This window comes from Suillus clintonianus, assembly GCF_016758775.1.
Source record: "Suillus clintonianus strain FC179 chromosome Unknown DEU56scaffold_105, whole genome shotgun sequence".
Classification (NCBI taxonomy): domain Eukaryota; kingdom Fungi; phylum Basidiomycota; class Agaricomycetes; order Boletales; family Suillaceae; genus Suillus; species Suillus clintonianus.
The window spans coordinates 1-13312 of NW_024539329.1; the positions used below are offsets into that span (position 1 = coordinate 1).

Consider the following 13312-nt stretch of genomic DNA (forward strand, 5'->3'; position numbering starts at 1 on the left):
GAAACACGACCTACTAGGGTGAAACATACCTATCATATTTCTATCCACGACAAATCCACAGTTGCATTTCTATATAGTTTCTTCAAACAAATAGAGGTAACTTGTTTACTCTTTGACCACCCACGAACGACACGTTATCAACCGAGAAGTAACAAAAATCCGTTGACCGTGGACTTGAGGAGCTGGCAACTTTTAGTCTTATGAAAGTGTAGTTGTGATTGTCACTGCATTTTTACACGCTTCTATATAAGACCCTCAAGTAACAAGACACCGCGCCCTCTGGTTTGGTAGAGAATCAACATATCACGCTTTGGTCCTTGACTTCCTTGGGCCATCACTTCACGATCTTTTCCTCGCACACAATAAAAAATTCAGCCTTCACGCTGTTGTGAATTTGGGGGACCAGCTGGTCAGTTGATTTGTGCTGGGTTGTTGCAAGTAGGCTAACTTGTTTCCCAGCTCTCACGTCTTGAGTACATCCACTCACACAATTACGTTCATGGTGATATCAAACCGCAGAATGTCTTGGTGGGTCTTGGCCACTTGAGGCACACTGCATTCATTATCGATTTCGGTATCGCGAAGGAATACTGGAACACCGCAACCAGAGTCCACATCCCATTTCATCAGAATCAACGTCTCACTGGCACTCCTGTGTTCGCTTCTATCAACAACCACTTAGGAGTTGACCCAGGTCGTCGTGACAATCTCGAGTCGCTTACATACATGTTGATTTATTTGTTGCGCGGCTCCCTTCCATGGTTGACTAGTGACGAGAAGCTCTCCAGCTCATCTATTCTCGAGTGCAAGGTCAACACCACTATTGAAGACTTATGTGATGGAATTCCTGTCGAGTTCGCAAGTATTCTCATCTACACACGCTCTCTTGCGTTCTCAGAGGACCCTGACTATGGGCATCTTCATTCGTTGCTTCACGGTCTTCAAGCCACATTGTCCCCACCAGCTATGTGCTCGCTGGATTTCAACCAACCTGATCATCACAATGATCACATGATACATCCCCCTCCAATCTCCGATGAATACTGGATGGCTGAGGCAGTGCCCCCATGTCCGCCAGATGCAACACCGCTTCGCAGATCGACTCGTGTGTGAGTAATCTATTTCATTTTTCCACTCGCGATCTGAAGCTCAAGTGATTTCCAAGTTTACGCCCACGTAATGGCTCTCCGATGCACCCAAGTGACCCAACTACTTCAGCTCCACGCCCGAAAAAAACAGTTGTTGCAAGATCACGCTGTTGATTGTGTATCTCTTATCTGTACATAATATGTATATATGATACAGTGTACGAGCCTATAGGCTACTAGCCTACAACGTTTCTGGTCAGACGTGGCCAAATACATGTCAATTAATCATCAATCATCGTGGCTCCCACGCAGCTCCAAGTGAGCTTCTATCTTTTTCACACTTGCCCATCTCCATGCCCATCCTCCTTGCAACTTACCAGTGTCATTTTTCTGCAGATCGGTTGGCCTGCGACAGGAGCGAGCTTATCCTGGATACTTATCCCTGAAGCCTGAGTCCCGACATCTACCGGACTCACCTAATCGAATGCAATCAGCACAATGGCCAGCGGATGACACATGGGGGATTTTTAGCAAATGCCCTGCTTCCCTTTCGCTGTATCGTTATCTAGGTTTAATACTCAAATGATCAGGTCATCGACCCCGGGAATGAAGGTAATCTTTATGGTGTTTTTAAAAACTACTGATCGTACACCCTACTGTGTGGCGCATGGGGAGCCTTTTGCAAACACACTATGTCCCTTTGCTGGATGGCGTTGCTGTATGTGATCTGGTTTCTGAACTCAATTGATCAGTCAATTGACTACGAGGATGCAGGTAAGGTTTACTTCGCGTGATATACCCAACTGATTGCGAGATTTAGTGTCCATCAGAATGCCCATGAAGTTTATGGTACCCCTCTCGTCAGGTAAGCTCTATGGGTGGCGGGCACCAGGGAAACCCCACTCAAATGTTGTGTTCACTAGGACCACTGAAGTGGAGATCTCATGGTATGTACCCTGAGTGCATGTTCAATTGTCTCCCTTGTGTCGTATCACTATTAATGATGTTGTGTTTAGACCCGTTACTTCGCTTGTGCGATGCACTGGACTTATCATAAGTCGACTCAGGACTGGGGTTTCCCCGTTGTTTCCCCAGGATGAAGGTTTATAAAGACTCTGTCTTTGAATCTTTACCATTACAATCACTTAAACATGGCTCCTCGTCGACGAGGGCAGAAGTCTCAGGTTGCCACCACGCCTACTCCTGCTGCTGTACCTCTCTTCGTCCCCGCTGCTGCTGCCCCCATCGCTGCTGCTGTTACATTGAATGCAACTGTGCTTCAACACCCCCATAGACAACGACAAATGCCTATGAGGTTCCGCGACAACAACCCAGCTCAGACTGGCACCAATCATACGGCAGATGACGGAGAATATATTGAGATCGGCCATGTCTCTGGAGATGAAGAGGATGACTTGCCTGCACCAGGAGTCAGGGCTCCTCGCCCACTGCAAACGGCTACTAGTACAGTTTACTCCACCCAAAACGATCCCTTAGCCACGGGTATCCAAGGAACGCAGCCCAAAAGCACAGCTGATGTCCGTTACTTCTTTAGGTTGGATCCAGCCACTAACTGCAAGATTTGCCAAGTATGCAAGTGAGCACATATACATATCTGCCGTTCTTTCGTTCTTTTTCTCATCCTTGTCCAGGGACTTGCAGAAGGTGGACGATTCACACCAAATTACCACATACAAGCACACAACCGGCACTTCTGCCCATCGTAACCATGCTTTCTTCAGCCATACCGACCTTTACCTACAAGAGGCAGAGTGCCTGCGCTGGCCGATTCTTGTAAAGTCACTGAAGTTGCACCTTAATGAAGGGTGGAATTTGGCGGCCATCCGTGAAAGACTTCAAGACCCCACTTATCATATCGACTCGCTCGGTACCATGCCTAATAATGGATCCAACGATTCGCTGCCAGGAACCGGGGTATCTCTGGATGATTACATTCCGGATTTTAGCATTGACGAGATGCACCGGCAGTTAGTGAAGTTCATAGTCGCGGATGACCAGGTGAGTGGGATTTACTTTTGATGTGCCCTTGTTAATTGATCATCTGCAGGCAATAAATATAATCAAATGTGTAGAGTTTCGGCGCCTGATACGTCTTCTGCGGGAGGATGTGAACGAGTCAGACATTCCCCACCGCACAAAACTTCGTGAACTGGTCATTATCGTGTGGCACGAATATTTCCAGGTGTTGAAAAGAGATCTTGCGGTAAGTGTCTAGTTGTCGAGAGTCCCGTCAAATGCCTTATGTATTCTTACAGAGGGCGCAAGGGAAAGTATCCTTTACATCTGACCTCTGGTCGGATAAGAAACTCTGCCCATTCATGGCACTCACCGCCCATTGGATTGCCAAGGAAGAGAATACCTCAGTGCTTGTCTTGAAGGCGGCTTTGATTGCCTTTCACCATGTTCCTGGAAGCCACACTGGCAAATCGCTTGGTTCAGTATTATTGCATCTCCTTGATCGCGCTGATGTTGCAAAGGATGTCAGTGTTTAGCTTTACTATATGACGCGCTCTGATTTTGTTTAGCCTGGACATTTTACTTTGGACAACGCTGCGAATAATCAGACTTCTATGAAGGAGCTCTCCCATTTACTCGAGGCATGTCAGATTGATTACGATCCAGTTGAAAACAGAATTCCCTGTTTTCCACACGTGATCAACATATGCGTGAAGCATATTGTCAACAACTACGCCACGGCAGACTTTTCCTGTGTGGGGGACCAATGGAACATTTGTGGCACACCTATCAACAAGAAGGAATATATTGGCGCTGTCACCGGTAAAGCTCTCGAGCGGGCCAGAAATGTTGTGCGCTCCATTCGTGCATCAGACCAATGACGCGGGATTTTACGGGACACTATTGTGATAGGTAACGGGAAGGCATGGTTTCAAGGAGACAATGGCGAGCCGATAAAGCTCCCTACAGTCGAACTCCTGCTCGACAAACCAACACGGTGGGATTCAGTTTACGCCATGCTTAACTGTCTATGAACTCTATGTCAGGTAAGGCCTTATCTCACTTGACATTAGTCATAGACTAATGATTGCCCAGGCGGTTGATTTATTCTTTGAGTCTGCCAATCAACACTCCATACACGAGAAAAAGCTGAGTCCAATGGAATGGCATTTCCTTCAGGACTTCGAAGTGATTCTGGAGGTCTGTATTAATGCCTTCGAAACGCATGTCGCAATTAACTGTGTAATGTCAGCCCCCGCACAGAGCTCAGCAATCTATGTCGAGCGAGAGCACTCCCATGTTGGGTAGTGTGATTCCAACATTTGAAAGGGGCTCGATGATTGGAAGCAGTTGGCCAGCGGTGCCCCGCACTGTGCACCACTTATCAACATTGGTTTGACTTGGGCGGAGAAGTATGACGACCAGATGGCCTGCATGAATGCATATGCAGTTGCGATGTGTGAGTCCCTCGCACTTTCACAAAGGTTAATTTCTGATGATTGTTTTATAGTTGTTGATCCTACATGCCGAATGCCGTGGGCTGCAGATCACTGGGACAGGAATAGACTCGATTCAACTCAAGCATTCATTCTCAATCTAGTACGTCTAATTAACTAACAATGACATGCGCTCATATGTCCTGCAGATGCATACCAAGCGAGCACAAAGGCTCCCAGACGTACTGGTTCCAACCCACCCAGTCTCAAGACTACAAGCACGCATGCTAGGCTCGCGTATCTATGGACTTCCTGAGAGGGATGCACCGCCGCATAGCCACAATGTTGTCCAGACGGTCAAACAGGAGTTTGGGGCTTACACCACAGCCAATCTTAGTCCTCAGGGAATGAATATACTCTCCTTCTGGCAGGTGAGAATCTTATTCTCCGTCAAGTCACATCTTTCGTCGTTGACCACGACATCTCAACTAGATGTCTGAGGCAATGTTCCCGACAGTTTACACCATCACTATGGACTACCTCCCAATACAGGCGTCTGCTGTTCCCTGTGAGCGGGTGTTCTCATCAAGCAGCGAAATGTACACCAAGAAGCGCAATCGCATCTCCCCAGTCCTCATGGAGGCGCTACAGATGGTGAAGTTCTCCGTCAAAAAGGAGCGACTGAACTTTACCAAAGGTTGGGCGGCGTCGCAATGGGACATGGAAGGTGCGATGGTATCTGACAATGGTTCTGACGAGATTTTGGCGCCTGTATCTAGTGAAACGACAGGTGACAGTCGTGCATACGACGCTGTTCTCAAAGCCATTGCAGAGCATGAGTGCGATGACGTTGACGACGAGGTCACCATTTATGATAACTGACATCTCCTCAATTTCCACATATCTTTTGCCGCTCATTTCTTACTCTTTGCTTACCATCATTCACTCTATGTTTCTTCGTGTTTGTATATCTAATTTCATTTGTTGGCTCAAATACATCTGACAGTCTCCTGGTCAGATAATTGCATCCTCAAGGTATGTTCAGCTGGAGTCATGCTGATCAGTGTGTGAGAGCGCCATCTAACACAGGTTCACTCTTTTTCCTCCGCTCTCTGTCACAATTTCCCTAGCGCTCCCCACCATTGATGGCATTTTGCCGCACGCAAAGCGATGTTTTCTGATGTCGGAGAACCTGCGTGCACTCCGTCTCTCACCATCTACGAATCCCGCTGTGGGAGAAATCGTAGAAGTCCGCTATAGTGATAGCGTACCGATCCTGCTGGGTGCAAGAATAGTAGTCGACCCAAGGGGATAGCTCTGAGAGCAGTTCCTCAAGTATGAGCGAGGGGAACAATGAGTAGGGAAGTGATGCACTGGAGACAGAACAGCTGCTTGCGGGAGAATGCGTAGAGGTGCGAGGATGCGCAGGGATGCGGAGTATGCGGATGCGAAGTCTAGGGAGTACCAGGTATGCGAGACAGGGAAGGTACCAGGTATCAGGACGGGAAAACAGGTAAAATGGGTAAGGTACCAGGTATATGCAGGACGCGACGGGACTGTCTTGCGAGTGAACTCAACTGGATCTAGCAATAGCCAACTGTCGATGGTGATGTGAGCGTTCGCGCGAGATGAGAAGGCAAACAGATGATTGCTCAAGCAAGGAAAGACAAGGTAAGACTAAGCTAGTGACTCCGTAACACACAACCAGAGAGGGAATGTAGGAAAGTGCCGTCCGTACGAGTCTGCGACGTAGTATATAACAGAGTCCGTAAGAAACCGGAACCGTATAAGCGGGCGCATACATATGCGAAGTCGGAGGGAGATAATATGTAAGTAGCACTATGCGACCTCGTGCATGGGAACTGATATGTAACTGGTCCTGCGAACGGTTAGGAATGACTAACTAAGGATGAGAACGCACCAGTGAGGACGGACGGATGCAGACAGGACATGGACGGATAGTGCGTTGCAATGCAATGCAATGCAATGAGTGCATGGATTCCGCAACCTCGTGTGATGGTCCGCAACGGCCTGTGGAAGGTATGCGTGACTTCGTCCAGTAAGGGGAAATGGTGCTGTACGGGGCTGCAGCCAGATCGTCTCCTACACCGCATCACAAATGCCTTTGGTGCATCAAATCACCGCTGATCTATAGGTATGAATGTCCATTGTCGATTGTAGGTATGTCCTGGAGGTTTCCCTGAAGAAAGTCACCGCTGAACCCATTAACTTTAGGTATGAACATCAGCATCGCAACTTTAGGTATGTCCTGGAGGCTTCCCTGAAGAAAGTTGCCGCTGAACCCATTAACTTTAGGTATGAACGTACAGCGTCGATTGTAGGTATGTCCTGGAGGCTTCCCTGAAGAAAGTCGCCGCTGATCCAATTAATTCTAGGTACAAATGTCTAGGTACAAACAGGGTGAGTTTTTTTAAAAATTCTATATAATAGCAAGAGGTTGTGATGGCTCAGACCCCTCCTCAACGTACAGCATACAATGTGATATCGATTCTCGACGATCCCTGATGACTTTCGCTTCCAACCCAACCTTTTCACTTAATCCTCCCGCCCCCAACCCAATCTCCTCCAAACTGCACGCTACTAGTCATCCTCGGACGTTTGCTGCCGCCCCCACCTAATCCTCCCGCCCCCAACCCAATCTCCTCAAAACTGCACGCCACTTCGCCACTAGTCGTCCTCGGACATTTGCTGCCGCCCCCACCTGGGCCACCTCCGCTAATCCGCCGTTCCGTGAAGCCCTTTCTTCCCTTGCTGCCCTTGCTGCCCGTTCTACCATCATCTTCTCCATCTCCGCCTGTCTTGCCAGCATCTTGCGGGCACGAGTGAGACTGCAATATTGCTGATCTCAACTTAGCTTTCCGAATAACAGAGAAGTCAGCTGGCACTCACATCGGCTTGGGGGCCCATTGTGAATCGTGATCGTGTGTTTTGATATGCGAGATTATTTCAGACGTAGTTTGGACGTAGTGCTACGTAGTACTTGGTGTTGTCGCTGTAGAATCAAATCTATTGATTGATTGATATTGGTTGATTGCGCACAGCGCACAATGTTTCTTTTTTGGGTTCACCCTAAGAATTTATTAATACTTGTATTTCTAATTAAGTCTTACACGTTATTTCAGGTCCTACTCTCAACTCAACCACAACATTTATCGCCCACACTGCACAAAATCAAACGACTAGGCGTCCTCGGCGCAGGCCAAATGGGCACCAGCATAGCCTTTGTAAGTTTGTATCCGCCCTCCACGCCAACGTCCCTAAATTTTTGTCCTATTGAGATTCAAGAGGTTCTAACTTCTACGTCCCAACGACTGAAGTGTCTGATTCTCCACCATCCTTCTAACCCTCGAGGCTGATGACGGTAATGACCCCCTCGTAGCTCCGACATGCCCTCTCCGCCTTTGCTTCACTGCTGGTCATGACCCCAGACTAAGCTCAAAGTCGCGCCACATATTCTCTTTCGCGCCCGTGAATCAACCTCCATTTTACGCTGCCATTGGTTGATGAGCTTTCCCGCTCATTGAAAAGGTGACGGCGAGCGCGGCTCTTCTAGACATGTGGCAGGCTTTGGAGGGGAAAAAGATAGCGATACTGGAAGACCGTCTAGGGGAACGGCTCGTCCTACTGATGATCCAGGCATGTGTCTGCCTTGCTCTGGTCCTGATTGACAAGGGCCGCCCTGGCTAAATCAATCGCAGATGGTTGTGGCTTCCCCGAGTCAACTCCAGGACCCGGCTCTTCAAAAGCTGATGCAGTGACTCTGGACTCTGGAGGATGTGAATCTCGACACTAATGGGGAACTTGGGCTTGTGCCCATGACGTCCACAGCACGACCAGTTCCAGTAAATGAGGTTGGCATCTTCAAACCTGGTAAGTTGGGAACTGTCACATGCGATCCTGGACCTAGGCCTCTGACCTTGCCCCCAATAGCTTCGAAGCGCTGGACCATATCTGATATTGAGGTCCGCTGAGAGCCGTGCTTGCAAGGGTTGTCTTCTGGAACGGATAGACTCGTAGGAGTTGACGGCACGTCCATTTTCCATCTGAAGTAGACTTTGCCACTGGAAAGGCAAGCATAGACTGCGGCCTCGTGCGAGAGGAAGATATGGGGGCATTGCCAGACGAAGGGGTGTTTGAGGAAAGGGTCGCTTGGGAGACCGGCTTGGTGAACAACACTGAGAATGATTGGGCTCTGAGGGCTGTGATTGCATCCTGGGCGAAGCAGGCCTTGGCTTAGCCATCGAAGAAACTGCTGCTCCGATGTGTTTCTTTCTTTCTGGTGGTGTACGATCTACCAATGACACCATAGCTGATTTGTAAGTGACTATCATATTTGTTACTATATGCGTCACTCATCTGGAGATAGTCTCAATCTTGCAGATGCTCTACAAGGGTATCGCCCTTCGGTGTTACTTGAACATATGGTGGACGCTCAGTATCTTGAAAAGAAGAATTATCATTAGTTGTACTCGTAAAATCCCCAGCCGCTCTCTACCATTTGTATCTATTTAAATTTTAAATTATATATTTATTCCAAATTTAAACTTAGTTTGAGCTGGCTTGAAGCCTGGAAACACGGCTTACTGACTGGACCGGGCCGTGTATTACGTGATATATAACTAGATACATGGCTTGGCTAACTACGGCTCCGGCCACGGCTAAAGCCGGAGATAAACTCAAACTGCGGCAACACTAGTATGGGATACTGTATCCATTTGACCTTAGGTTCGTGGGGGTTGGGGTGTGACATGACATAATGGTAGGTTCGCATGTTCGTTCATCGCTGTGACCTGTGACGAACTTAAGATAGGTTCGCCAATGTGTGCGTTGCATCACTGAAGGACTCGGAGACTCCAAGTGTTGGACTTAGAGATTGATGAGCGTGACTCGGAAATAGCCAAGAAGTGGCTTAAACCTTAAATCATCAGTGTAGATACAGTAGTATGATTTTCTGTAGTACACTACGAGTTTGTTCACGCAATTCACCGTGCTTACTGTTTTTCACGTGGCCGAAAATTCTATACCAAGTCGGATTGATCCTCAGTTGATCCTCAGTCGATGACGGGGATTGCTACATATCCATATCTGACTTCTTTCTAGCTTTCTGTAGTGCCGTGGCGGGATATTGAACGCAAGGGTACATTGATATAATATAGTAAGTCTATTTGTCTGTAGTAACGACAAACAGGCCTTTGCGCTGTGCAAAGTAGGCGAATATGATGAATCCAATCTCTCTTTCAAAAGCCTTACCAGCATCGACACTCTTTGAGATCTTTGAGATCTTCCGCGCACGGATCCTGACATGTGGCAGCGTATCCAGCTCCGCAGCACCACAACGAGAATCAATGATGACTCAGTGGATGCTGAAGTATCCTTACCGGAAGATGATGTGGCTGAGAGTGATGGAGTTGATGACGAGGCCCCATTGGGGAGGTGGTGCTCGAACATATCATGTCTGACAAGACCTATGTGCCAGAAGGATATATTATGGGCACGGATGGGTCTCTGATAGTGGACGGTGCTGCTGACAAGCACTGTGATGTGATTTCACCTAGTGACTCAGAGGGTATTGAGGAGGCCAGCAGAGGAAAGTGATGGCGCATTGCAAACATGCAATATGGAGAATATGACGCACACTAGTTAGAATTTGTTTTATTTCACAGAAAAATACGAGAGAACCAGATGTCACACTTTTAGGTTCGTCCTCGCCAGATGCCTGTGACTGTCACACGATATAGGTTCAGTTCGAGGTGTTGGCAACGCTGTGACGAACCTAAGGTCGAATGGATACAGTATCATGCGTGCGTCTATACCAATATTTGAATCCTTGGCACAATCCTGATATAACACAAAACCCTATAAGGGTGAGACATGAAATGAAGCTAATGGCACACACGGCCAGCCAATCAATCCAATCTTTGGGGCCATCCACAGCCCCAGCAGTTATCAAATGCCAATTTGAGTCAAGTTCATCGCAAGCTTGTAACCAGTAGCGCGAGTCGGTCACTGAATAAGCGGCTGTATTCGAGACAATAGCTTGGCCTGCACTTCCAGTAAACCTGACGATGACGTAAGATCCAAAGTCAAAGAGAGAAGACAAATAACTCACCCAGAGATCCATGACCTACATTTATGATTAGCTGCAACATACTCAGATTGGTGGGGGTCCTCGCTGGGCACAATGCTGACGTAGGAATGTTAGTCTAAAGAAATGCAGAGTTTGACTTTACTCACTGGTAATCAAGTTTGTCCTTGGTCATCAACTTCCTGATGTCCTCTAATCTGTCTGTCATGTCCACTTTCTCCTTGATTGGTTCGACATCAGGAATCTTGTGTTCATAAGCAGACCTGTCAAGTGTGCTTGTAGCGCCATTCAAGTAGAAGGGTGGTCGTTGGCTGCCGCTCGGCCTGGAGGAGGTATGAGCAGTCAATTTATCAAGTGGAGGTCTTTCTGGTTCATGGACAGTGAGAGAACTGGTGTCGCGATTTGGAAGGCACATGGGCAGTTGATGTGGCATACGAGGCTTCTTGTCTCGCGAGAGGTATATTGAGAGTCTTTGAGCGGCTGAGCGGAAGGCGCTGACGTCTTCCATCCAGCTCGTAGAACGACTGGTCGTGCAATCATCAGCAAACTACTGATTTGGCGACAGGGCACTACAATGAAAACAAGGTCACACAAGGCCACACAAGCATCACAGACACACAAGACTGCATGTGGTACAAAGTCTACAAGTGACAAATGGTGCACAAAGTATATAGCGACATAATGTGATATATAGTTGTGACACAAGATAATATACATGAACCTATCTTCCCTGATCATGCCCCATGTCAAAGCATGCCTATGATTCAAAAAGTATAAACAATAACGAAAACTTTATTTGCCGCAGAAATGATAGACCCGCTGGCCGTATTTACGAAGATGAGCCGCTCGTTGTCTGTAATGATCTCAACACCGATCAGCAATAGCAAACATAACAGATGAACACTCACTGCTGTGCCCTCTGTGTGAGTGAATGTTAGAATACCACTCTTCTTTTGCTCCATATGTAGGCGTCCAACATTGAGGTCTGCTGTCAATAAACGGAAATTGGCTACCTCTGCGCGACGGCACCAGATATTGAGAAGCGTAACTTGATGTTCAATAATGCAGTCAGCCAGGTGCTTCTCGGCTTCGCATACTTTCCATTTTGCTTTTGCTGCTTCAAGGGCGAGGTCAGATTGATCAGCACCACCTTCTGACTCTGCGGCCCCATCCAAAAACATGTAGTCAACCTCCTGCAGATGATGTATAAGAACAATCAACAAAAAGAATAGGCTAGAACACACAAGGTGCATGGCAGTAGGAAAAACATCTTCCCCTCCCATATAGTGTGATTGTGCCGTATTCAACATTTGCGGATTTGGATTTGGATGTGGTTGGAAGTGATGAGTAACAGGCGCCGTGGTAGGAGTGGTGTGGCTGCGGCTGTGTTCAGAGAAGCATAAAGATTGAACAGAGTATAGACGTTGAGGAGAGCTGTGGGAGTTCATGGAGTGATGGTACAATATCAATAATGGCCACATGTGAAATCTTGATAACTTCGCATATGTCAGTACCAACATGCCCAAAATGTGGGAAGACATTCACCAAGGAAAGCAGTGTTACTCATCACCTCAGCCAGCCTCAAACGTCTTGTCATAGCTCCATCCGGGACATTGTCAATATCTCGCAGTTTGCGCAGGTGGAACCACGGGAGGAACCTGGAATGAGTACTGACAGATTTTTGCAACTCAGTGATAATGATCAAGTGTGTGTGGACGACAACGGCGACTTTAATTTTATGGACGATGACTTCGGTGAAGCTGGAGACCCATTGGAGGAGAAGTATGAGGGTGCCGGGATGTGTTACTCTCAAGATGGTTTGACATTTTTAGATTTATTCGATGCCAATGAATATGCGGAGTACAGGAAGGAAAACCTTTTCTACCCTTTCACAGCCAAGGAAGAATGGGAGGTTGGCAATTTTCTTTTGCGTTCTTCCCTTAGCATGGCTGTGATCGACAAATTTCTGAAGCTTCTGATGGTCTGTCATATTCTCTTCATCATCATCATTGCTTACATCTTTTTTAAGATCCAGAAATTGCGCCTTTCATTTAGCAACACTAGAGAATTACGAAGCCGGGCGGAGATGCTTCCTAATGGACCCAACTGGAAATGTCAGGTTGTCCCCTCCGTATATCCCACAAAACATCCTATCCGACTCTTTTGGAGAGATCCTATTGAGTGCTTGGAGAGTCTGTTTAGCAACCCCCTTTTTCACGACAAGCTTGATTTCATCCCTCGTCACGTGTACAAAACAGCAGCGCACCTTCTGCAGGTATACTCAGAATGGTTGACGGGCGATGCTGCTTGGGAAATGCAGGTATGTGCAGTTGAGTTTGTGACCTTGCATGATCTCACCACACACTCTGCAGACTCAATTTCCAAGAGGTGCTACAGTTCTTGGCACTGTGCTTTCTTCCGATAAGACCAACATCACTACCAGGACGGGTGCCAGGATTGCTCATCTGCTTCTTCTGGGGCTTGCCAATATACAGATGCGTAAGTATGCGCAAAGTCGGTGCTCTCATCCAGTGGTCCGCAGATGCTACCGAACATGCACATGTGTCGGAAATCAAGGAGCCTGCACGACGCACGAACAACAACGACTATGACCCCCAGATCTGTTGCCATTTAGATCAAGAGGACAAGCTGCGAAATTTCGCAATCACTATGACGTTAAAGAGCCGTCACCCTGGTGATCCCGA

At 47.5% G+C, this 13312-nt stretch overlaps 4 protein-coding genes across 4 annotated transcripts; 2 read left to right on the plus strand and 2 right to left on the minus strand.

Annotated features, from left to right (window-relative positions):
* Positions 1–280: 280 nt before the first annotated feature.
* DEU56DRAFT_745111 (kinase-like domain-containing protein) lies at positions 281–1113 on the plus strand (the record flags this gene model as incomplete). Its single annotated transcript, XM_041349131.1, has 2 exons — positions 281–409; positions 460–1113. Coding segments are annotated over 2 exons (783 nt in total), but the record flags the coding sequence as incomplete, so codon positions are not given.
* A 5940-nt stretch (positions 1114–7053) lies between these two features.
* DEU56DRAFT_759940 (uncharacterized protein) lies at positions 7054–7429 on the minus strand (the record flags this gene model as incomplete). The annotated part of the gene is made up of 2 exons (XM_041350374.1): positions 7054–7350; positions 7412–7429. The coding sequence occupies 2 exons, from the start codon at positions 7427–7429 to the stop codon at positions 7054–7056; spliced, it is 315 nt and encodes a 104-aa protein (XP_041203710.1).
* Positions 7430–10295: 2866 nt separating this feature from the next.
* On the minus strand, positions 10296–12055 carry DEU56DRAFT_923925 (uncharacterized protein; the record flags this gene model as incomplete). The annotated part of the gene is made up of 6 exons (XM_041358546.1): positions 10296–10581; positions 10632–10706; positions 10757–11131; positions 11441–11460; positions 11516–11800; positions 11852–12055. The coding sequence occupies 6 exons, from the start codon at positions 12053–12055 to the stop codon at positions 10296–10298; spliced, it is 1245 nt and encodes a 414-aa protein (XP_041203711.1).
* Positions 12056–12423: 368 nt separating this feature from the next.
* Positions 12424–13099, plus strand: DEU56DRAFT_701519 (uncharacterized protein; the record flags this gene model as incomplete). The annotated part of the gene is made up of 3 exons (XM_041347317.1): positions 12424–12588; positions 12637–12927; positions 12980–13099. Coding segments are annotated over 3 exons (576 nt in total), but the record flags the coding sequence as incomplete, so codon positions are not given.
* Between the last annotated feature and the right edge of the window lie 213 nt (positions 13100–13312).